The sequence below is a fragment of the Coffea arabica genome, chromosome 2e (genome assembly GCF_036785885.1).
Source record: "Coffea arabica cultivar ET-39 chromosome 2e, Coffea Arabica ET-39 HiFi, whole genome shotgun sequence".
Classification (NCBI taxonomy): domain Eukaryota; kingdom Viridiplantae; phylum Streptophyta; class Magnoliopsida; order Gentianales; family Rubiaceae; genus Coffea; species Coffea arabica.
In genome coordinates this window covers 14405201-14430276 of record NC_092313.1, presented here as the reverse complement: position 1 = coordinate 14430276, position 25076 = coordinate 14405201, and the positions used below count along the sequence as shown (strand labels likewise).

General features: G+C 35.0%; 2 protein-coding genes across 4 annotated transcripts; both read right to left on the bottom strand.

Moving 5' to 3' along the window:
• Positions 1-4931: 4931 nt before the first annotated feature.
• LOC140036691 (G-type lectin S-receptor-like serine/threonine-protein kinase SD2-5) lies at positions 4932-12398 on the bottom strand. Of its 3 annotated transcripts, none has more exons than XM_072079121.1 (4): positions 12197-12398; positions 11933-12078; positions 7433-11849; positions 4932-5285 (listed from the first exon to the last, which is right to left on the bottom strand). In XM_072079121.1, the coding sequence occupies exons 3-4, from the start codon at positions 9952-9954 to the stop codon at positions 5237-5239; spliced, it is 2571 nt and encodes an 856-aa protein (XP_071935222.1). In that variant the 5' UTR covers positions 9955-11849; positions 11933-12078; positions 12197-12398; the 3' UTR covers positions 4932-5236. The 3 variants fall into 3 exon arrangements, with proteins under 3 accessions (XP_071935222.1, XP_071935223.1, XP_071935221.1); XM_072079122.1 differs by having other exon boundaries at positions 7433-11833; XM_072079120.1 differs by having other exon boundaries at positions 7433-12078.
• Positions 12399-16007: 3609 nt separating this feature from the next.
• Positions 16008-18735, bottom strand: LOC140036690 (U-box domain-containing protein 17-like). The gene has a single exon (XM_072079119.1). It carries the CDS (start codon positions 18305-18307, stop codon positions 16142-16144), a length of 2166 nt encoding a protein of 721 aa, XP_071935220.1. The 5' UTR covers positions 18308-18735; the 3' UTR covers positions 16008-16141.
• Positions 18736-25076: the final 6341 nt, after the last annotated feature.

Sequence of the window (25076 nt, the reverse complement as noted above, 5' to 3'; positions counted from 1 at the left end):
CGGCCTCAAGGTAAAATCACTTTGTAAGCACCATACTGCAAGCCTCATCATGTGGAGGATATCTGGGACATTTTCCTTGCACCATCACAGTAACTGTAAACCATGTCAACCAATCGATCTTCCTCAGATTGTTTTATGAAATCATTGAGCAAATGTACAAAATTTGTTGGATTCAGTCCTATCCAAATTTTTCCTTCCACAGACGATTTCCATCACAACAATTCCAAAGCTGTAAACATCAGCCTTTTCTGTGATACATGAGCTCAACCTTTCAGGAGCCATGTACCTAGGTGTGCCTCTTTGCAGTCAAATTTGGATCTCATCTCTATTAATCAGCTTTGACAAGACAAAATCAGAAACCTTCACAGAAAAGTTTGCATCTAGCAGAATATTTTGAGGTTATATATCTAAATGGACAATGGTCTATTTGCATTCTTCATAAAGATAAGCCAAGCCTTGAGCTCTGTCATGTATGATCTTTCTTCTCATTTGCCAACAGGGTTGCTCAGGGCTTTTCATATAGATCCATTTATCTAAAGATCCATTGCCCTTTAACTTGTAAACTAGATATCTGCACTGTTTCTCAATGCAAAACCCGATCAGTTTAACCAGATTGACTTGATGAATGCTTCCTATGGTCTTGACCTCTTCTAGGAATTCCGTCTTTCCTTCACCTAAGCTGTCAGGGCATATATTTCCCACAATTTTCACCTCAATATACGGATCCAAAACCTCTGATCTTCCAGCTGAAATCATCCGCTAAAACCTACAACTCATCAAAGGAAAATCTCATAGGTAATCAAGTTGATCCAAGTTTTCATCAAAATCTACCTTCATCAGGGTTCTTCTCTTTCTAACTAAAATCGACAAACCAACTGCTGCTGCTAACATAGCAAAAACACCTGCAGAAGATCCCACTATGCTCCTGATAGGTTTTGCAGGTGCAGCACCTTTTGTTGCTGATGTAGTAGATATTGTTGCATTTAACTTGCCATTGGATACTTTAATAAATGCAGATGAAATTATATCTTCCACTTTCATTGTACAGGAGTGTCACAACTGGAGCTGGAAAGACGAGATAACCTTTTGATAATCACTAGAAAACCGAACTAGAGCTACTTCACGAGGGCGGTTTTTCAAGCATGCTTCTTTGCAGCTCTCCACCTCGGTTTCATATTGAGCTGAAACATCAAGACCAACATACTCAAAGTGATATGCACGTTTTAGCTCTTTAAGTCAATGGGAATTGGGATCCTCACACTTAGTTGAACTGCTCTCCAATACTCACCGAAACTATTAACATAGACACCTCCTTGAAAACCTTCTGGACGAAAATAACTTTCATTTGAGCAAATCTCAGAATTAGAGGATATTGTGGGTTAATCAGGCAATTTGGACAAAAAAAAGAAGTGGCTTGGACAAAAAGAAAGGCAGTAGCTTAGACAAATCTTTTTTGTCGATGACCTCAGATCAATCAATCGAATATTAATTAATATGTAATCGATCAACATTACTTGAAAATGGGTCTTCTGCACAGAAACGAAATGTTCCAAATGTTCCTGGAAATTCTTGCTCCCAGTCCTAAGATCAACTGAAGTATTCAACCAACTGTACAAATAGAAAGGTTCCATTTGTTATCCGCAGGCGCGACCGAGAGTACACTGGGTAAATAGGTTTCGTTCTTATTTATTTATAAAAGAGACAGTATCTGTATTATATATAAGAGGAGAGGGAGTTTAGGGTAAACAATCATTGTTAATGTATAAACTCTCAACTTTACCCTTGTATAGATTACTTACCATTTTACTATCTAAACATATATTTTCAAAATAACCATGTATACCTATTTTTAACCTTAATTCTCTAAACACATGTTTAACTACCTCTAAGTGTTGTAACAACTAACATAACAATCATTTGATGGGAAAAAACAAGGTTAAAATACTAAAAACTTCTTTACTAATGAGATTTTTGTGTGTAATATCAATTTGCAAAAAACATTTAAGTAATTCTAAATTGCACAGATATCGTGTGTGCTTTTAGCACTAGTGTGAATAATGTTTATGGAAGTAACATCTATACAATATATAATGCCTCAATAATAGCATTTGGTATAGACACTTTTTGTTATCTTTTGAATTTTCAATTTTAACATTATAACTCTAATCACCTAATCACATTTTACCAATATAACCACCCTAAGTATTGTATCTACCAAATTACTATAATCATTTAAACCAAAGTTCTTTCTTGAAAACTTTATATAAATTTTTTATATGTAAAAAATAAAATTTATACAAAATTGATTCATTTTAATTATTTCCTAATTGCACACACATTGAATGTGCACTTAACACTAGTGAAAATAATGCCAAATGGAAGTAACGCATCAAGGGCATGTTCCCAAAGAAGTTCCTTCTTCCGGATAGGATGGTTGGTTGGGCTAGAAAGCTCAAGTGAAATGTTACATTTACTTTAGTTTAACCTGGGATGAGGGTAAGGGCCCGATACAAAGTTCAAAACTTTGGGCTTGGCCCAAAAGATAGCGAGAACTGGAATCTATTTTATTTATGTGTTTTATAATTTCTCTCTTTTTTTATTTTTAAATATATACAATTTTTTATGTGAGAAAGCATTTGAGGACTTGAATTCTTTGAGCTCCAAAAGATATAAAAGTTTCAAGTCCCTTTAAATAATTTCACCAACCTTTTTTTTTTTCAATTCACTAACACTATGGGATGGAAATTTTCAACTTATATGACTTTATTACAGTACATTCGTGAATGAGAATCATTATGTTAATGATATATATGTCCAAATATCTTATCTTTACATTATTTGAGGGCTTTTTCTAAAATTTTTTTGTTTTTCTAATACATTATTTTTTATAGTGTAAGTGGGAGAATTCAATTTCAGAACCTATCACTTAAACTCGCTCTCCCAAACCATCCAACCAATCCCTCCCCCATCCAAGGGCTTTTGTGAACTCATGTGAGGACGCCTTTTCTTTTTATTATTATTTTTGCAATGTGAGTAAACTTATTAGTTACTAGATATAAAATAGTAAACAAAATTTGGACAAAAGGTCAAAGTGGAAGATGATTTCTTGTGTGCATGACAATTTTGAAAGTTCATCACTTTTATTAGGGGCAAGATTGAACTTGTAAGTTTGCTTCAAAGGCTAAAATGAAATCAATTCTATAAATGAGGCAAAGGAAATGTTATATACCCTTAAGATTTTACTTTATTGTTATTTCAATCGACCCAAAACAAAAAGCATCCTCATAATTTTTGCACTTGACTAGCTTCTCCAGGCCAACCATCTTGTAACATGTCGCTTTGTAACTTAAAATGCCCCATACGACAATCAAATTGCTCAAAATGAAATAATAATCAAAGAAAGGACAACTAGTGTACCATGATCTGATAGCCTTCAAGTATTTTAAAATGTAAACTCGACTTCATTTATTATTCATCTAGATGGAAGGTTAGGATCTACAATCCAAAAAGTAATAGTAATAGTTTTACATGAAGAATACATGCAAATTCTATGTGTGTTGTCTCCTTGGCACGGACAACTTGAAAAGAATCTCAAGGGATGATTAAATTTGTGGTGATTGATCAAAATCTCATTAAGGCAACAACTAAATGAGTAAACCAAAATAACCAGCGTTACTCCTTATGTAGGTAGCATCATCTGAATACTAATCCAATAACTTGAAAAAACTTGAACAATCTTGTCCTCAAATATAGGCAAAATCAAGTAATTATTACTTTATCAAGATTACAAATTCCGCATTTCTTTCATCTGGTTAATCCATTGCATGCATGGTCATTGTGTTTTTTTAATCTTTTAAGGTTCTCGAAGTCAAGAAGGTTCACTTAGGCTAAAGACTGTGGTGGATTTGAACTACAAATGCAAGGCAAAAGAAAGGCAATTGCTGATACTGGCGGTGATAATGGTGATGGAGGAGGAGCTGGTGGCTATGGTGGTAACACTAGGGGTATCGGTCCATTACCGAGGAGACGAAGAATAAGGTCATTTCCACCTCCTTTTCTGATGAAGACATTCGACATGATTGAAGATCCAGAAACCAACTCCATCATATCTTGGAGTCCAAACAGTACAAGTTTCACAATTTGGGACCAAATCAAGTTCACTGCAGAGCTCCTTCCCAAGAACTTTAGGCATGGCAATTTCTCAAGCTTTGTTTATCAGCTCAACAACTACGTGAGTACTTTCCCTCATTTGATCAGTTGTAATTAGTAAAGGCTACTCAAAACTGATGATCAACTGCGATTAGCATACATCATGTTAATTCATCTTTATGTTGCTTAAACACTTCACCATTAATTGGACAAGTAACATAAATTTAATCTCTTTACGAAGTTTAATGCTCAATGTGGTTGTCTTGATATGTCAAAGTACAGCATTGTTTTGCTTATTACCTAACAGCAATTTTGATAGTGAAACTCTCTTTGGGATTCATAATATAATTGATTTAACGCTTTTACATTTGTTTATTTGAAAAGTTCATCATTTTCTTTTTAAAATGTTATAGGGGTTCAAAAAGATCAGTTGGGACAAATTTGAATATGAAAACCCATGGTTTCAAGCAGGAAAGAGGCATTTGCTCAAGCATATAAAGCGAAGGAACCAACAGTGTGAATATGATTCCGTGATCCAGCCTTCATGTGGATCTACAGATAATTTGTTGAAGGATAGAATGGAGGACCAGCTAGAAACTCTAATGATTGAGCAGCATGGTTTGAAAGTTGAACTTGAGAAACTTAATGAAAAACAAAAGCAAATGGTGAATCACTTCAACAAAATAGAAGAGAGCATAAAAGTTTCTGAGAGAGAAAAAGAAGAAATGGTCAGCCAACTACTTGTTCAGGTTTTCATCCAGAAGCTAAGAGAGAAAAGAGAAATGAGTAAATATGAAGCCACAAAGAATCAAGAGTTGGACAACTCTACGAGCAAGGAAATCTTGGAGCTTGTCGCTGAGGGGAATTGTTCTAGACATATTGACAAGAACAAACAAGTGCAAGAAGAAGTGATGGTAATCCAAACAGAAGGACAAACTTTCTGCCCCCCTGATAACTCAGGAGGTTCAAACCAAGAAAAGAAAGCTACTGCAACTTCAGAAACTTATCAAAATCGTGACTTCTGGAAGAAAATGATAGAGGATGATTCAGAGCATGAAAATGGAGGACATGAAGAGCTAGAAGAGTATCATCCAAAAGCCATTCTGAAGCTGCAGGATCTTATTGCCTCCAATACTCTAGTTCAAGGGGAAAATCAAGAGGAAAAACCTGTTACTGTCATGGAAGATCAGGATGGAGTATCTGAAAATATGCACCTAGAATAAATGGTGTTATCTTTTTTCTAAAGATGTCCATTATTATAAAATCATGAGCTCTGACCTTGTCTTATTACAACGTAATCTACATCTTACAAAAATTGAATTTTTCTGACAGGTAATAAGAAAGCCATCAGGATTCATATGGATGCATAGAAGAAACGTCTCCCCAAAACTGGTTTGGCAAGACAATCATGAGGATCATTTAAATCTTTGCATCTTATTTAAGACTGCCTATTCTGTTTGCTCCTTGCTCTTCTTCTTCATCTAATTTATATTGGACTTGGTAATGTCATGATTAGCTACAAGAACTCTAATTATCTCACCCTGGAGTGGTGATGCATGTTTTTCTTACTATTTACTTCAACAATCTATATGCATATGACATTTGTTTCATGTTCAATTTTACTGTTGGCATCTGAATTTCTATCTGTGGTTCTTATTGTAAAGAATTTGTGATAATGTTTCTGATGAATTTGATATCAGACAATTAACTTAGTCTCAGAAAGGATATACATCTCCATAAATAATAAGTTGCATCTTGTCTCTTCTAATCTATAGTTCCTATTCTTGTTTCTGTATCATGTTCAGTCATTAATTGCATGGAATACTTCTTTCTGAAGGTCATTTACCCCTTTTTGAAATTCTGGTAGTGCTAATTACCTCTCCTCCACTTCCCCTCCCCCCCCCCCTCCTCGGTCCCCGGCAGAAATATATATATATAAAAAAAAAAGATCCTTTTCCTTCATGATTTCAGAGAATCCTTGGTGAGCAAACAAAACTTTTGATACTTCAGGAAGATGGTGCTATTAATCTTTCTTGTATAAACAACAGTTCGATAATTTCTACCTAGAGCTGTATTCATGAAAAGTTTTCAGTTGCAAGAAAAAATCTTCTCACTGACAAACCTATCAGTGAAATTGTGACAGAATATAATAAGACTGCCTAAGGTACTTGCAAGCTTGTTTTCTGCACAATCTGATAGGACCAACAATAAACGAATGAAACTCAAAAAAAGTTTGCTAATGTTGGACTTTTGGTTTGGGGTTGCTTAAATCGAAGACGCTTTTGGTTGGACCATGAGAAAGCTAAATCGAAAATCTTTTAAGAATCTGAAAAACACTATTTGAAGTCTTTCTGCTCTGTTCCTGTTTTCGAAACTTTTGAATGGAACATAGCCATTCAATGAAATTTTTGCAAGTGGTATTTGTAGGAGCGAAAAGAAATTAAGTGTATTATCTATGTAATTGTAGTTCATCGTTCAGAATCTATTTATAAGAAAAAGGAACATTAATGAAGCAAAACCCTACAGATAGAGAGAAAGACTATTAGCAGGAGATTGATGATCTGAAAATACAGGAAGACTCGCTGGTCACCACCTCTTCAAAAGAGGAAGGCCTAGAAAGTTGGCCAGAATTCTTCCGGTGAGATTGTTTTGTGACAGATTATTGCAGATTTCGAGTATAAATTAGTTTCTGAAGTCAACTATCATTACTATGAAGAATGATTGGAGTTTTCAGATTTTACTTTCTGATAGCAAAATCTGACTGCTTAAACAGGAGTTCTATACTCACCTTATCTAATGATATGAAGGAGCTAATACAAAAAACTAATGTATTCTTATTATAGAATCCCCTAATGCACGTAACTGGTCACAAGATGTGGAAAAACCCACTAATAACTACATATTATTAATGGGGTCATGTTGAAAGCAAATGACAATTCTAAAAGAAATATGAGAACGCACGGACAGAATGAATACTGGCAAGAATTTTGATTAAGCATAAGAAAATGGAAACAATATAGGTACATGTGGTGTCATTAGGTAGTCATTTATTAATGCTAACAAATGGAAACCTTTGTAGGTGGTAAGCATAATACAGAATGTTACACGGTTACAAAACTGTACATACTTTACATTACTCTCACAAGTTGTACTTTACCTCAATTAACATAATATAAATCGTCAACGACATGGTAAGGAGAACAAAGAAATAGACGTTTACGAACTAACATGAAAAGAAAGGCAACCAAGTAAAGCAACAGATGAAGCAACATTTTTTGTTCACCTTGGTCCTGATAGTACTGATGGTGGAACTGATACTGTTGTTTCAAATTCAGACTTTCTTCTGATGGCTGCAAGTGGATTAAAGTCCAAGGTTTGATGTTCCAAGTTAATTTCGGGGTCCAGTGTACCCTCCATGACCTTAACTACAGCAGACATAGATGGCCTCTGGGTAAAATCACTTCGTAAACACCATAGTGCAAGCTTCATTGTTCTAATCATGTCTGAAATATTTAGTCGAGTATCTTCATCGTTACTTTCAATCATATCAATCAGCCTATCTTCCTCGTCCTTTCTCCTAAACAGATCAAGCAAATGTACACGATCCTCAGATTCTGACATATCAAAATTCTTCCTTAAACATATGATCTCCATTACAACAACTCCAAAACTATAGACATCTGCCTTTTCTGTGATAAATGAGCTTAACCATTCTGGTGCCAGATAACCTGGAGTTCCCCTCAATGTAGTCACAATTTGATTCTGATCCTTATCAATGGACTTGGACAAGCCAAAATCAGAAACCTTTGCACATAAATTTTCATCTAACAGGATGTTCTGAGGTTTGATATCTAGATGGACTATTTTTTGTCTGCATTCTTCATGAAGGTAAGCCAAACCTTTTGCTATATCATGGATGATATTCCTTCTTGTCAGCCAGTCAAGAGTAGGTTGAACAGAATCCTTGCTAAAAATCCATTTGTCAAGTGATCCATTGTTCATAAATTCATAGACTAAAAGTCTATGATGGTTTTCAACACAAAATCCAATCAGTCTCACAAGATTGATATGATGAATGCTTCCAATTGTCTGGACCTCAGCCAGGAACTCCTTCTTCCCTTGCCCTAAACTGTTGAGTTGCTTCACGGCAATTTTCTCTTCATTTTTCAAAACTCCTTCAAAAACTGAGCCGAATCCTCCTTGTCCCAGCAATTTTGAGAAATTTCCAGTTGCATCCTGTAGCTCCTGAAAAGAAAATCTCACGGGCATTCCAGATAGCTGTTCCCAGTAAGTCTCAACGTCTTCCTCAGTACTTTGCTTCTTCCTACGCACAATGCAGATGCCAAGGATTACTACTGACAAACAGAAAATTCCTGCAGTCAATCCAGCTATAATTCCTTTTCGTTTGGACGATGCAGAAGATCCCGATGTATTTGACATGTCATTGGAAATTTTGATGAATGCTGATGATTCAAAATCATTTCTTTGCTTTCCATCACTTATTAGTGAAAGAACAGGGGAGGGTAAGAAGCAGTTTCCCCTTGAAAAGTTACTGAAAAAATGCTGAAAGAGAACTGCTTTGCATGAGCAGTTTCTCAAGCATAACCACCTGCAGCTCTCAATATCTGTCGCTTTCAAGACTGCAGCATCAGAATCAACATAATTGAAGTAATATACATCTGTAAGATGTAGTAGTCCATGAGAACGGGGACCATCACATTTTGTGGGATTTATCTCCACACAGCCACTGTTGTTTTGGTTGTCACTTCTTTCAAAGCCTGACGGACAAGAGCACTGCCCCCCCGAGCATAGAGCCAAACTGCCACAAACGGTTGGATAATCACATTCGCTCAGAAAATCTGCCAAGAGATCAACAGGTCCATTTTCCTCATTATAAACTCTGAAATGGCCATCATAATCATATCTGATATATTTCATGCTGGATGGTTTTGAAAACACTGCGTCTGGTTCATTTGGCTCAGCTGAAGATATGTATAGAGCAAGCGTACCATTTACTGCTTTAACATAGCTTGTTTCAATGCTTTCCCTTTCTCCACGAATAAAAAAATTGAAGTACATCTGCGGGGAGTTAGACTTGTAAAATGCAAATAGACCTTGATGGTTTACCAAAAGATAGTAATTGCCCTCGTTCCAACTAGTTTCAGATAATCTAGCCACAAGAGTTTGACCATCCACCAGTTTCTGCCCTGGAAGAAGTGTATCTGTTGGATGATCAAAAGACTGCCAAACAGTTTGATTGTTCCCATCATGAAGCACCAGATTACCGGTTTCCATCACCTTCATGCCCACAACACCCTTATTAGATGTACTGGTAGACCATACAAGAGTTCCATCTGCATCTTTCAAGATCAAATTTCCATCTGGGAGGAACTGTAGAGTTCCATTCTCACGGATAGGTTTGTTTCTGTTTGCAAACCAAACTACATCAAGATCAGACCAATAATGAACCCCAACGAAATCTGTACGATAGTGCACGATTCCGATGGAGAAAACAAAAGAATCGTCTGTTCCATTTGAGACAAAACCACAAGCATAACCAACCCGGGGCCTTATCTCTTTTAACAAAATAATTTGCATAAAAGGCCCTGATGAATCATTGAAAGTATAGTAAGGATAAAGTAAGGCTCTGGTAACATTGGCTACAGAATGGTTATTGTTTCTCCATGAAGTGGAGATTTTTGCTGTTTCTTGAGCTACCACCTCTGTTGAAAGGAAGTCTATTTGGAGGACTACGATCACAAGAAAAACTAATCGCAAAGCTTCTTTGAAAGACCATCTAGCCATGAATTCTGTGGTCCTATGATGAACTAAACTGGATAATTGAACTGCCTGGGGATGGAAAAGGAGAATTATTTTTGTACCATTTTCTACTGGTGACTTATGTATATAACTATTATATTATTAGTAAAATAGCCTTTTTTTTGTTTGGAAGAATAGCTTTCTTGAGGTCTCTTATCATGAAAATTGGTTAGCAGACTGATGATAAGACTAAGCCAATGGAAAATTTCCTGTTTGAAATCAGTTTGCACTTCCAAATATTACTAGGATCCTTATTATCCTTTCAGATTTTGTGGGGGAAAAAATTGAAAAATTTACTATACCCCCAATAATAAGCCTTTGGTTATTAATCTTCCATGTTCGGTTCTAACAGTTTTGGTTGTGAGCTATTTACACTTTCCCAGCTAAGTTTAGGTGCCATATGATCTTGTAGCAGTCATTGGGATGGAATTGTCGTAAGTCTTGAAAGGTCCTTTAGTCATTTTCTCAGATCACTTTGGCAAGGGATTGATGTCAGGAAAGCAATTTTCATCTAAACACATCTAAAGCTTAGGTGTATACCCATTTAAAAGATTTATTAAATAATAAAAAAAAAACCATCTTAGTTGACAGGTTTTGAAATCCCCTATATATTTTTTGGATTTTTGACAAGTAAAATGCTGTTTGTCAAAGTTTTTTGGCTGTCAATTACGTTATCCCTGGGGATGACCTGGTCAAAGCAGTAGCCAAAATCACTAAGATTGCCTAATTGACCAAAAAACAGAAACGTAAAAGAGATGGAAGTGAATAGGACAAACAGAGGTTGGAATACATGTCCCCAATGGCATCAAAGAAGCCGTACTTGCGTTCCAAATTGGCTCTGCTGTGTGCTGTTGAATTTTCTTTTGGATACAAATCCCGAGAACCCAATGCCGCCATAAGCAAAACAAGAATTTTCAACTCAGAAGTTAAAGGAAATCTTCGACTATAAGAATTTGCAGTACAAGATAAAACACTCAGAAAATGATCAATTAGAAGAACCTAAAGAAAGTCACAATTGTAAAGCTTTTCTGGGGTGAAGTCATAATCTGTCAAGACATCTCAAGTTTGCAAGTATTCACGGATGAGAATAGAGATGTGATGTATTAAAAACTAACCTTGAATTTTCCTCTCTGTAGATGCTATGTCATTTTTCTATGCACTTTTATCCGTTACAGCCCCCCAGAAAAACAGTTGACCCTCTACTCGATACAAACTAAGATGCAGCTTTTGATATGCACATAACCAATATGGAAGATGTAGCTAGCAGGGTCAGAACAAAATAGATGAAAATCTTGAAGAAGTAACATATGCTTGCATTTTCGAACAAGTTCAATAGCAAAATTTGCATTCCATTGCAGATGACTAATCATACAAACGAATTAGTGATAACTCATAAAACATATGCCATGAAAGGAATTTTTCTCATCTATTGACCAAAACTACAAGTACGAAAATGATGAAGATGACAGGAAGACGGGACTTAGTCTGAAACTGCAGCCGTATTGGCCTCCCTCTCCCATGTGAGGTGATGGTTTCCCTTCATGATACAAGTCTAGACAGCCCCTCCTAGGAAGGACATAATCATTACCTTCCCAGGGGAAAGGTAAATCACTATCTCGGGCTTCTAGGAAGATGGTAACCGGCTTTTAGCTCTTCAGACTTGATCATGCTTGTATGGACAGTTTATGTTAGTACACTTAAATCGGATGCATTTTAGCACAATGACCTAGCACCATGGAGGCTGCCATGTTCCTTGTTCCATAAATGCCACCAAATGATTAAGTCCAGGCCAAGAAGTCTGGCATTCCCTGTCCAGAAGCATCACAAAATAACCGCGGTCTCTGCCCCGAAGACATGTTTGGAGCTAATGAATTACGAAGCTGTTGTATGTCAATTTACGATTGTGATTTATCAAGCTAAATCAATAGAAAATGGAATGCTTTGACTACATGACCACGTCTACCTGGTACACAACATTTCACAAGAGCTGCAGAGGTGATTTTCATTAGTAAATCAAATTAACCTTGGCCACGTCCAGCGCAATCTCCATGGCTCAGGATGCGGTCATTCATGGTTCTCAGACTATAAAAAACAATGAACAGATGGAAACTGCAAATACCACAAGAATGGAAATTAAGCTCAAGAAAGTAGCAGGGTATCTAAAACATAAGTTTTCTTTTCAGGGGAAACAGGGAAATGGAAAGAGAATGTTCAGAGCAGAATATACTCCTAACAACGCTCGAGTGGATGCTCCTGGTTGACATAAGAGAGGAGTTGATGAAGCGGCAAATACGAAACTCCAATTAGCAGTTCACGAGAAGAGATGTATATCTAAGCGCCTACAATTAATCAGGTTTAGCCAAGTCAGTCATTTTTCTTCAGAATACACAAACAAACTTTTTGACAGGTAGCCAAGGTTATCAGACAAACAGAAATGATGCCAGTCAGATATCCATTATCAATTACTGTCTAAAAAGTATGACGAGTCTTTATCGTGAGTGTAATTAAAAATTAATCTTAATTTTTGTGATAGTAGTATCGCCCTTGATACTAATAAATGGACAAATTACATTGTATTTCCTTAATAATTAATAAGAATTATGCTAACAGTTACAAAGAAACATTTCTTGAATTGTGGTGATTCTGGTGAATTAAACCAAAAAAAGAATAACCAATTCATTGCATTTAATCAATAATTAATATCAATTATGCCAACAATTACAAGAATGAAAAAATTCCCTTGAGTTATAGTGAATTAAATCAAAAAAATAAAAAATTTTAATTATAAATTATAAAAAAAATATGGTGAATCTTAGTAGTTAATAGTGTAAGCAAAAAATTATATTAGTTTTTATGATGCCAAAATTACATCCCTCTCTAATAAATGGACAAATTGCATTGCATTTCATTATTAATAAATCATATCAAATATGCTAGCAGTTACAAAAATGAAAGATTCCTTACTTTTTTTATTTACCAAAAGAAAGAAGAACAACTATTATTTACAAAATCCAAGTTTAGAGAGTACTTCAAACATGAAACAAAACATAATAAATTGGTACTGTGAGTCTCTTAAAAAGAACCACGAGTCTTGTTATTTTTTGGATACAAGTAAATTAAGCCTCAAGAGCACCTTTTTCATATGAGTATATTAGTATTGAGTAAAAAACTTTAATACAAAATATAAATAGGAAATGGAGTACCAAGGTAGGCAAAGAGTTTTATGTTGGGAAGTTTATTTATTTAAATTGCAATAAAAATTAAATTTAATGAACTTTATAAATCGTATTCTTGTAACAACCAACGGTATTAAACTACAATTAATGAATATTATATTCATCAATGCCAATCATAATAATAATTACAAAGGTGAAGCATCCCTTTGAGGTACGGTGAATTAAGCCAAAAAATAATTTTTTTTTTTTAAATTTCAAGGAGTACTTCAATGGTGAATAAAAATATATCCAAGTTCAGTTTCACTATTATATAATAAATAACCTTAACGTCTAACAATTTTTAATTATATAAACTCTATAATCATAAAACAAGTCATCAGTGAGAAATACAATTAAGTTTCACTAAATCAAAACATTTCTCTTCAAAGTTTAAGCTATTTAAATTCGAACAATAGAATTTCAATATATTTAGATGCTATTATAATTACAATGATCATTTTACAATCCACCGTTAACAAAATAATAATAATAATAATAATTAGAAAACCTCACTATAACTGATAAACAATTCATAGAATGACTTAAAAGGGAGTATTCAAAAATAAAAAAATTTAAACTCAAATGGCATAAAAAAGAACATTTAGGTAATCTAAATTTAACCAAAAGACAAAAATATTGTGCTCTTGGAACAAAGAATGATTTATTGCTTATGCATTTGTATTGGTCAGAGCTAACTAAGTTCAGAAAAAATATAAAATAATATAAATATTAAATATCCCATTTGTTTGTCTCAATTACATTTATCACTTCAAAATAATAGATTTTTAAAAAAATTTTAAAAAAAAATCTAGAAGCATCGTGTTCACGTGCAAAGCACATGCTCCATTACTAGTACAACATAAACCATGCGTGTATCAATATTATTGAACCCCACACCTTTCCTGTTTGAGGTCATCGGGGGAACCTCTGCCAGCACAAGCAAATTCACCCCGCAGCAGCTTATGCTATCATGTTGACATCTAGGTCGAAAATCATGTTTTAGCACAAGTAAATCCACCAGTAGCAGCTAATGCTACCATGTTGACACCTATGGTCGAAAATGTTTCTCAGTATATGAATGCATAACAATGCAGAGAGAGAGAGAGAGAGAGCAACAAAGATGGACGAAGGAAGAAGGAAATGAATATCAGTCTTATCACAACTTAGACCAGAAAACCAACCCAATATCACAAAATCTACTAGCAATAATTTGTGCATAAAGGATTTCATATCAGTACTTTAAATTTTAGAGGGGTTAAAAAAGGTTACGCAGCAGCCTGTAGTAGTGGTTTTCTAATCTGATTTCAAAATGGATATTTGTGGAAGCTGCTGAAATTTTTGGAGATTCAAAAAAAAAAAAAAAGGTTTCAAGCCTCACTTTCGATAATTCATAATGAAAATGAATTCACAGATATTAACTCAAACAAGAAATTACATAACGTAACAGAAAATCTTTCTGCTTCTGTTTTCATGAAATAGGTTTCAAACAGAGCCAGAATACTGTTAACAAAAGACTACAGCACCAAAATATTCATTGTTCAATTTCAAAGGAAATAATTAGCATGCCACTTGATTTGGTTAATTTAGGTCCAAATCCAAGTTGCATATTCTTCAATCGCAGACAAGGGATGCTAGTTTTACTCCACTACATTGGCTTTCCGAGAACTTTCCTAAAAATGCCATTCTATTATGTACCTAAAGATGAACTGATGAACGTACATCCATCCCACCAAGAAGTCCGTCCTTTCCCTACCAGACATTAACAGAAAGTCGCGTTTAGGTGTTTCGCAGTTTGGTCTTATCACAGCCCAAATCATGGAAAGTCTCAGTCAAGGCATTAGATGCAGCATCCACTAAGCAAAAGTGGTGAGAAGGCGAAAGGAAGGATCAAAAGAAGGTTAAAAGGAGGAGATAGCATCAGCAATGCTGCGTCAGAAAAAAAATGATTTTAGGGACGCGTGGTTGGAGTTGGATCCCATCTCCAATCCACTGGCACATATTCCTTGAACTAACAGTGGGTGCACATCTAAAGAACAGCAACCAATATCCACCACGCTTCTGAAGCATCCAATGAAAAGCTGAAATGACAAAAGAGTTTTGTTTTGATAGCTTTTTTCAGTAGGTTCTGAACACTATAGAACATTCACTTGAGAATGTAACAGCGATATGCGCAGTCAATGATTTGACAAGAATTGGCATCTTAGCTGAACCTGTTTGACAATAATGTTTTGCCACTTTATTTGCCCTTCATTTTTTTTTGTTTCCCTTTTGATCAAGTCCAAGGAGTTCGTCCAAGTTGGACAATTTGAAAGTACATGGAACTTTGGTAACAGTGCTTAGTCTCATGTAACAAAGCCTAATAACTCTTAATCAAGCATGAAGTATTGCGCCTTTTTCAACTTTCCCTAGTAATTGGCCTCTTAGAGCCTCACCTTTTCTCCCCAGTATGGCCCATCCATGTACCTTTAGTATCTCTTACCATAGAGGCAAAAGACGCACCGGCTTCTGACATTAATAATTCTTGGATATAGAGCCAAAATATTGTAACCATGTTGGTCATTAGCGAAAAGAGTTCCAAGAAGCATAACACGTATCTAAGCGAAAATAGTTGTTTTCTTCTCTGAGCATCCATAGTTTTCTTTTCTTCCCAACCTTACGGACATATTTTCACAATGCACATTATTGCCAGCATTTTAACCAGAATCGTGATATTCAGTCTTCAAAGATCATGTACTAGTCCAATAAACTCTCAGCATTCAACATTTTCAGTTTCTAGGTCACTCCGGATCAGATATGAAGAAATAAATGCCCAAAACAGAAGAATTGCTCAGTAAATCAATAATTGTATTCCTATAACTTCATTTCACTTTTTTACACTAATAACTTAAAAAAAATTTTGAATATTACAGGCAAAAATGGGAAGAAAATGAATAACAAAACAAGTGTACAAGTTATGACTACAATACCGGCACTGACACAGGCACAGGCATCACATATTCACTACTGAAACTTATTTCCCTACTTGTTGCAGAGTTCCCTGCAAATGCATACCCTACTCCCAATCCGCCATAATGCAGCGATGCATTCTCACACCTCTGGAAAACTCTAGCAAGGGATGCAGCTTTTCTTCTTGCTCTCTTTGTCCCAGTGAAGAGCAAGGTTTGAAGCAAACCCGCCAATGCAGGTGCTTTCAACACCTTCTCTGCTGCGGCAGAACCACCACTCCGACATAATTCCAGCAGTGCGGCAACTGCATTCTCTTTTGCCCTAGGAGTCCCACATCGCATCATTCCAATTAGACCTGCTACTGCCTTTTCCTCATTTCCAACTGCTTCAGCCCCAACTGGTTGCCTAACAATCAGGGCCAACGCACCTGCTGCTTCTTCAGCAACACCTTCACATCCCAAGGCTCCAACTAAAGCAGTAACAGCACCTGAATCTATCATTCTCACGCAATTATCTGTATGAGTAGACAAATTAAACAGAGCAGTTACAGCATCCTTCTTTCCTCTGGGTGTCCCTTCTCTTAACAGCCCTGCCAAGGCTTCAACTGCACCATCTTCTAATGCTATTCTCTTTTTATAGTCATGAACAGCAGACAGACTGAATAAAGTTGCTGCAGCATTTTCCCTGGCCTCTGTAGTGCACCCAAATTTAAGAACACGAACTATAGATTCTAGACATCCATCTTCATCAATTATTCTGCTTTTGTTCTTATCATAAATTGACAAATTAAGCATAGCAGTCACAGAATTCTCTTGTGCAACTGCATCAGGAGAAGAAAGCAGCTTTTTCAAGTGAGGAATAGCACCAGCTTCTGCAATATAAGCTCTGTTTTCTTTTCCATTTTTCGCTAGCAGTCTTAATTCTCGTGCAGCAATAGTTTTTGCACCCTCGGATCCATTTGCCAGCTGCTGAATGAGAATACGTGCAGTGGCCTTATTGGCTTCAACTGTAGCCTTGCTAGGTGAAGTAGCTGCAATTATATCACAACAAGGATCGCCATGCTCTGGTGGATCGCATGGGAATCCATGTGCAGAACACCACTGCATGATCAAATTTCTGAGTGCCCTATTCGGCACAAGCTTAGTATGAACAAGCATTTGCCCTGTTTTCGGGCAAGTACAATGCCCTTCCTCCATCCATCTTGATATTGAACTCCGATCATAGGTCTGGCCAGTTGATATTATCACAGGATCCCTCATCAAATCTAATGATATGGGACAGCAAAAGTCCTTTGGGATTGTAATAAACGTCTCAGCTATCTCTTGAGTAAGCAATCCCTTTTTCAGTTTCTTATGCTTCCTGATCCTCATTTGTACTTCATCCTCCTCAAATCCAAACAACAGAAACCTACAATAACGTGTCAAGGCCACAAATCCATTCAATACAGAAGCTGTGGGCTCAATATCCCCATCATGATTTGCAATCTGCTCCTCCAAAAACTCAATCTCCATTCTACCACTCCTAGCATCTCTAATCCCCAACTTTTCGACAAAAAATGAGTACAGTTGAAACCGATCAGGTATATATCCACACTCAAATTCATTCAAGAATGAATAGAGTTTCAATCTCAAAGTTTCATCACTTCTATCAATGAACAATTTAGACTTTCTTGACTGTTTCTTTATTAATTGTACTTGTTCAACAACATCATCAGGCAAATTCAATCCATCCAAAGGAAGAACATCCAAAAGGGTGGAAATTTCTTGACTCAAATCGTGGAAATGACCAGAAATCGAATGGTTTTGAAGCAAAAGCCATAACTTACTCGATTGCAGGCAATATTCAAGAAGAATCTTGGACCTGTAAAGAACAAGGTACAACTCCTTGAAGCACAAAACAGCTGTAGAAGGCAATATTGATGAAATCCCAGATGTAGAATCCAACAAACACTCAAGAAGAACCGCGAAAACCTCAATCTTTCTGACCAGGTTCCGCGAATTCTTCCGCTGAAACGACATCGTCTTGTTGTTCAAGGAAAATGTTGAAATCAGCTCAGATGATATTCCTGTCAAAATTACCAATAATTTCTCCTCGGACAACTCCACCGGCGCCAATAAAGCCTCCAGTGACGGCGTCCTCCGTCGCCGTAATGATGAGAAAACCGCTGCTGAAGCCATAAACCAAAAAATCCAGAATTTCTTCCAATATAATCCAAAATATGAACAAATATTGGTAGATTCAGAGACCCTTTTCAATCTTAAAGCTAATATGAAGATCAAAATCAAAACTTCAGAACCCAAAAGAAAGCTGTACTCAAGAATTAGTCTCCGTGTGTGTTTGAGCGTGTCTTGGTGTGTGTTTGGATAGCAAATAATAAATGAATGGGTCGTGTTTGTATTGATGCCTCCACGGACATGGTGGAAGAAGGAAGTTTTCTTTATTGCCTTTATTTGACTTTTTAGTTTTAATTTTTTTTCTTTGGTGAGGTGGTAATTGTGAATCCGCGTAGGTGGAAGGAGGAGAAGTAGAAGAAGCGAACGGAAAGGAAGAAAATGGGCTGTATGTGAGTGTGTGTTGTGTGTGAAATGGAATATTGACTGAATTTCAGATGGAAAATTTATGACTCTGTTTCCTATTTGGGTTTTTTTTTTTCTTTTAATTGTAATAACTTATTTCACGATAATGTCTCTCTTCCTCTAGGAATTTCTCAGCAGCCTGGATGAAAATGACATTCGTTTTGTCTTAGCTTTGACGGATTAAATTATGCATCTTTGAGTCCACTCATCAATTTCCTTTTTCCACTCTTACAATTTTGCCATTTGGTGTCCGTATAACTTTATATGAACATATTGTACTTAGGTACTTGAATCATGACTTTCATATCATAATTTAGTTCCAACAGGGTTCTATGTTTTAATTTGCATTGTCAAACATTAATACGAGAACAGGGATTATATATATGTATGTATGTATGTATTTCGACATCATGACACAAATTTACAAAATTTAACTTTTTATTTAGAATTCAATGATGATTTGCATGATAAATTTATGTTGTAATTGATTTTTACATATTTTATGTTGTTGAACATTACAAGCATATGTCGGGTTATAATTGAGTCTACGTATTTCATGTTGTTGAACCTTACAAGAATAGAGTTACGTATGTCGTACGAATATATGTAAAACTACACATTAATATGGATAAATTCTTTCAACTTTCATACTACTTCAAACTTGATTTGATGATTTAAATGAAGTTTTACTTAATAAAGTGTGTTTGGCGTACTTAATGTTCTCGGCAAGTAAAGAGTCAATAGTGTTTGCATAGTCAATTATTTACGTAAATTTATCATCTTGCATCATAAACATATTTTCTAATTATTTTTTTATCTTATATATATCACATCAAAAAGGTATTACATTATTTTTCTCAAAAAAAATTATCCCAGATAATCTCCTATCCAAACCTTATGTTTTTATAGCTAAATGAGAAATATCTTAGTAAGATATGTATGTCTGTATCATTACTTTACGAATATAGATTTGTAATGGCTTTGCAATTGGGAAAATGGATGTTTTATGAAAAAGTGCCCTTTTGGGTGATTTTTTTTTTTCTTTTTTAGGAAGTATTGTGATAATTGGGTGGGGATCGTTCAATGTTTGTGGGATATTTCAGATGGTTATGATGATAACAAGTTGCAAGGTAGGGTATTTAGTAGTGGATGCTGATCTGTTGCTATGATTTCATGGATTTATAAGTAATACTTTCTACATATGAATTATGATGTATGCTTCTAATCTATGGTTAGAAAAGTTTTTGAGAGGTGAAAGAATTCCATGAGCATCATGATCACTCCATGTAAGATAGTATATTAGTCTTGATTGTCATTGAGTATATTGACATTTTGAAGTATTAATTAGTAGCTATTTCCACTTAAAAAGTTTAAAGAAAAAAGGTTAGTTCAATAGTTTGCTTTCTAGGGCAAAATAATTCCAATGAGATCTACTCAATATAGGAGGACAGCTATCAAAGGAGAAAAGGGTTGGAAGGGGAAAGAAAACAAGAAGATAAAGTAGTTAACTTTAAAAAAATTTTGAGTAATTTTGACATAAGTCAACTAAAGTAGGTCAATTAGATCGCTTGGGGACAAGTATTGGCAAGTTATAGTTTAGTTGCACTTTTGCTGGATGGATTAGTGTAATTGTCAAATTTAGCGGTTAACTATGTTGGAAGGGCAAAATTAGTAGAAACCCTGATCCTGATTTTCCTCTTTGTTCAATATATTAGCAAAAATAAAGACAAAAAAATTGATCTAAAGGAACAAAGACTAACAATTTTTCCTCTGCATTCGTATTTGAGTTCTTTTTTTTTTTTTTTTTTTGGCTTGCTTTCAATTGTGTGAAGTTTACAACACGGTGAAAAGAGAAAACTCTCTTGCTTTTCGTTTCTACCTTTCTTTTGAATTTGTTCTCTTTTTCAGGTAGACTTTTATTTAAGGGCTGTTGACTGGCCAGTTTTTGTGCTTCTATCTGGCGGTTTGCAGTTTGCTAACTGCTTGAAGAACTCAACAAAGCAGCAGTTAGAAAAAGATTTAAAGTGGGGAATGATTCAAAATCTTTTTCTTTCGCAATTAATTCAAGAGTTGACCAAAAGAAAAGTGGTTTAGCTTAGTGCCATACACTAGACTGCATTAGCAAGGGTTTTGATTTTTCTTGCCTAGTGCAGTTGGCATCTTTTGTTTGTTTGACCAAACAAACGGTTGGCAAAAATCCAAACCAGAAAGTGTACTTATTTCCTCTGCTAGTTGTACAAAATTTGCTTTAGACAATTCAATAATAATAATAATGCAAATCCAAAGTCTCCTTGGGTTCTGAACACTGTGACAGCAGCTGTATAAATGCACCATTAAAAGTTCCCAACAACCAAGCAAGAGTTTTGGACTTGGATCAGTTCCCTCATCCCTGTGGTTGGAAGTGAGATGAGGACACATCATTATGTTGGTTTTGACTTTGTTTATTTTGTTTTTTTTTTTTTTGTTTGTATGAGCTCTTCTTTCTATGACATGGAGATTTTGCTTTCATGGCCCTATGTGATCTGTGCTCAAGTTCAAAATGGGATTTTGGAAGCAACCAAAATGTTTCTTTGCCTTTAGCCTTCTTTCATGATGAGCTTCAATTATTACTAGTACTTAGAAAGAAGATGCTTCCTTAATATAAAACTAGTATATCTAACATCATGATACAGCATAATTAAATGTTGGATAGTTTGGGTTTTTTCCTATTAAAAGATTGTTCCCATCTCTTTCACTCTTCTTTCTTGTTCCTTCCTTCCGAGTTTCACTCACCCACCCAAACAGTTTAGAAAAATACTGGAAAACTCGAGTATCTAACAGAATATGTAGCAAGAGTTGTCGAGCTTTTGGAGTATGCTCTGGGGATTAGGTTTGTTGAGTTAGTAAAAGTCAATTGACTTCTTGACAAAAAAGACGAAGCTCATTTCTCAATTTCACTTGGGGGTTAGTATACTCTTAGTAGCAGGGTGGTTGAGTAAGTTATAGTCCCACATCGGAAAGGGGGTTGGGGTTTGCTGGGTAGATAAGTCTCTTGGGACTGCTCCAAGAGTTGCCGGCTTTTGGAGTATGCTCTGGGGATTAGGTTTGTTGAGTCAGTAAAAGTCAATCAACTTCTTGACAAAAAAAAAAAAAAACAGAATATGTAGCAATAGTTCGTTGAGGTGGTAATTGGTATTTATATAACCAATTTTTTTTCATACTTAAAGCATTAGACTTTTTCTTATAAGCATCATAATTTCATTGCATTAGATCTGTGTACTAATCACTGAAGATATACTAAGGATGTTTTTCATAAAATTGAATTCTAAACACTGAAATTTGAAATTCGAAATCTGAAGTTTAAATTCATTAAGTTACTGAATTGTTATGTATTAAATTTAATACATTTGAGTGCATATCATAGTCAGTGATAAATGAATAATTTATTATTTAATTTTGGGAGCAAGTTTTGTCTAGAAAATTCAGTGCCACTTAATTAATTCAGATGTTCAATTTTTGGTTATTCAACGGTCTGAATATATTAAAATCTGAATCCATTAAATTTAAATACCGAATTGGGTTATCAAACATGGCCTAAAGATGCAACAAATACAGTAAATATGAAGATCTACGATGGCACTAGATTTGAAAAATTAACAAAGATTGTATTTTCAACCTCCAATATATTCCAAATTGAGATAAATCACCTTGTTATATACTCCCTCCCTTTTTTTATAACTGACGTTTAAGGTTTTGCACACCAATTAAGAAAAGTTTTTCATTATTTAAATATATACACTATTTTCCTTTTGTACCCTCATTAATTATCCAATTTACCCATGTTTTCTCTCACTAGAGTACTAAATGGTGCTGTTTTACTAGGTCAAAAGCAATGCAAACTAACTAGGAGTAGTAATTAAGAACCCTGTATTGGAAAAGAGAGATAAAAGGGTAAAATTGTGAAAAAATAATTAATGCTGCATGGGGATAGTAAAACGACAGATAAAAGTACTTAAGAGCAAATTTCTTAAATGTCAGTTATACAAAAAGGGAGGGAGTAGCTTAGTATCGTTAAATCAATATAAAAGAATATGATACTCCAAACCTGTTTTTAATGAACTTCAAAGTAGTTAGTTAACTTTTGCTTTTGCACGAGGGTATTCAATAGTGGTTAAGGGGGCCAAAAAAAAACTGTATGGAATTGTGTTTGTGCGATATTATTACTTCGGCAATCCACAATGTCAAAGAATGAAAAAAAAAAATTTTGAAAGGATGAAAGAATGAAAGAATTATGTCATCTTATAGCCCCATGTTCCATATTCGCCACTTGACAAATGGCAAAAGATTTAGAAAAATGGTTTTCTCTTGCTAAAAAAAATATTCCCTCCGTCCCACTTTGATAGTCTTGTTTTCCTTTTTCGTCTGTGCCAAATTGTAGTCCACTTTCTAAATTGAAGAATGTAGTTGTATTTTAATTTTCCTAAAATACCCTTATTCAATGTAAGTTGTTGTTACTATAAACTTACTCCATTTAATGAGAGTTGATTCTTTTTTTTACCATCAATTCAAATTTTCATAAAGTTGTACTCTAATTAATGTGAGGGTATTTTAGGAAAATAGCTACCTAAATTGATTGTTCCAACAAAGTTAACTACTTTTTCTTAAACTGTGTAAAAAAAAACCAGAACTATCAAAGTGAGACGGAGGGAGTAAGTTTTTTCGAGCTCAACAAAACAAAAGTTGCTAGCTCTTTGGTTTGTGGTGGATTCAAGTATTAATCCATTCATTTATGAGAAGTTTCAAGCATCCGCACTTACAGAATGCTAATTTAACGTCATTTTCTTTGTTTAACAAGTCATGAAAACTTTGCATAGAAGATTATTCTGGAAAATTTTTATAATTATTACTGTAATACTATTTTTGTGATATGAAATATATAAGATAAAAAGATAATTAAAAAGACAAAAATGTGATTAAAAATGTGTTTCTGATATAATTAAAATATTTTTTCAATATAATAACCTTTTTAAACATATATTTCTTATTTTTGGGCAAGAAAAGGGAATAAAAAAACCAGTTCCAAATATTCAAGTAAGATAAAAGTACTAGGGTTTTTCAAAGGAGTAGCATACCGCGCTTTTTCATGTCATTCTTTGTGCTCGAGCCTCGAGGGTGAGAGTTCATTGGTAATTTATATTTGTTCCTCCAAATTCCAAGATTGTATCAGTTGACTGACTCAATGCAATCCTTTTCTTGTTCAGGTCTTACATCAGTTAGGCAAATTCACTATTTGCATAGGAATCCTATGCAGTAATATATTAACAACAGTTGGATGCCAAAAGGAGGCGGCAATGATAGAGGTGTGTGGTAAATTGGCAATCAGCGACCCCATTACTCCTTTGCTTAAGATTCATGTGGATACTATTCATCCGTATGATCCGATGATGATTTAGTTTCCATCGATTCTTCGTAATTCTGTTGTGTCACTTCCCTTAATATGGGCTAGATTAGGACTAGCAGTAGGTGTAGATGTAGACGATGACAAGTTACAAAAAAAAAATACACCATTACTGATATTATAGAGCCTTTTTTTGGGTATGCTTATCATTGATAATACTTCCACATACATACATGGATTACTTAGACAAAGACTATTAAGTTCTGTAGCTCCTTTAAGAGTTGATTTCAATGCATCATACCCTCAAAAGCAACTAGATGAAGTTGAAATCTTATGATTAATCTGTGAATGGAAGTAGGGTTGGCAAGCTAAAGAAATTTCTGACATGCAATGGATCAAAATTACTTTGAAGGGTGTTTTGTCTGTTTTTGTAGTATAAAGCAATTAAAGCAATTTTGATATCAAAATAATAACTAAACATAATTTCCCTTGAAAAAGTTACTTTAACTTCGAGGTTTAGACGATGAAAAATCGATATTCTGAGTTCAAATTCCACTGTCTCCTCCTTATTTTTTAAATCTCATCTCTCTTCTAAAAAAAATTTGATAAACAAGTAATTCTTCGTCAAACATTGGTAACTGAGTTCTCAAATTCCACCAAAACGCATTACAAAAACGTTAACAACTTGATGATCAGGTGTTTGCTCTATAACGAAGGAGTTTACGCACCACAACAACCAGATTAAATTGGACAAAATTTAGCTTCTGAGGCCATAATCTAATATATATCCAGACTATCCAACCCTTTTTCAAGTCTCAAGTAGCGGAGAGGAGAAGGAACCAATGAGCTTTAGTTCAATGCCACACGCCTACAGTAGTCTCGAGTTCAAACCCTAATCAAAGCCAAATGTTTAAAAAAAAAAGATAGAGAAAAAGGATGTGAAAGCCTAAAAGTATTAGAAAAATTATTATAGCACTAGGGGAGAATTGGATT

Coding starts and splice junctions, on each gene's coding strand:
- LOC140036691 (XM_072079120.1), bottom strand. CDS start 9,954: ATGGCTAGATGGTCTTTCAAAGAAGCTTTGCGATTAGTTTTTCTTGTG. Junction 5,286..7,432: donor TCAGTACTATCAGGACCAAG/GTGAACAAAAAA, acceptor CCCTTGAACTAG/AGTATTGGAGGCAATAAGAT.
- LOC140036690 (XM_072079119.1), bottom strand. CDS start 18,307: ATGGCTTCAGCAGCGGTTTTCTCATCATTACGGCGACGGAGGACGCCG.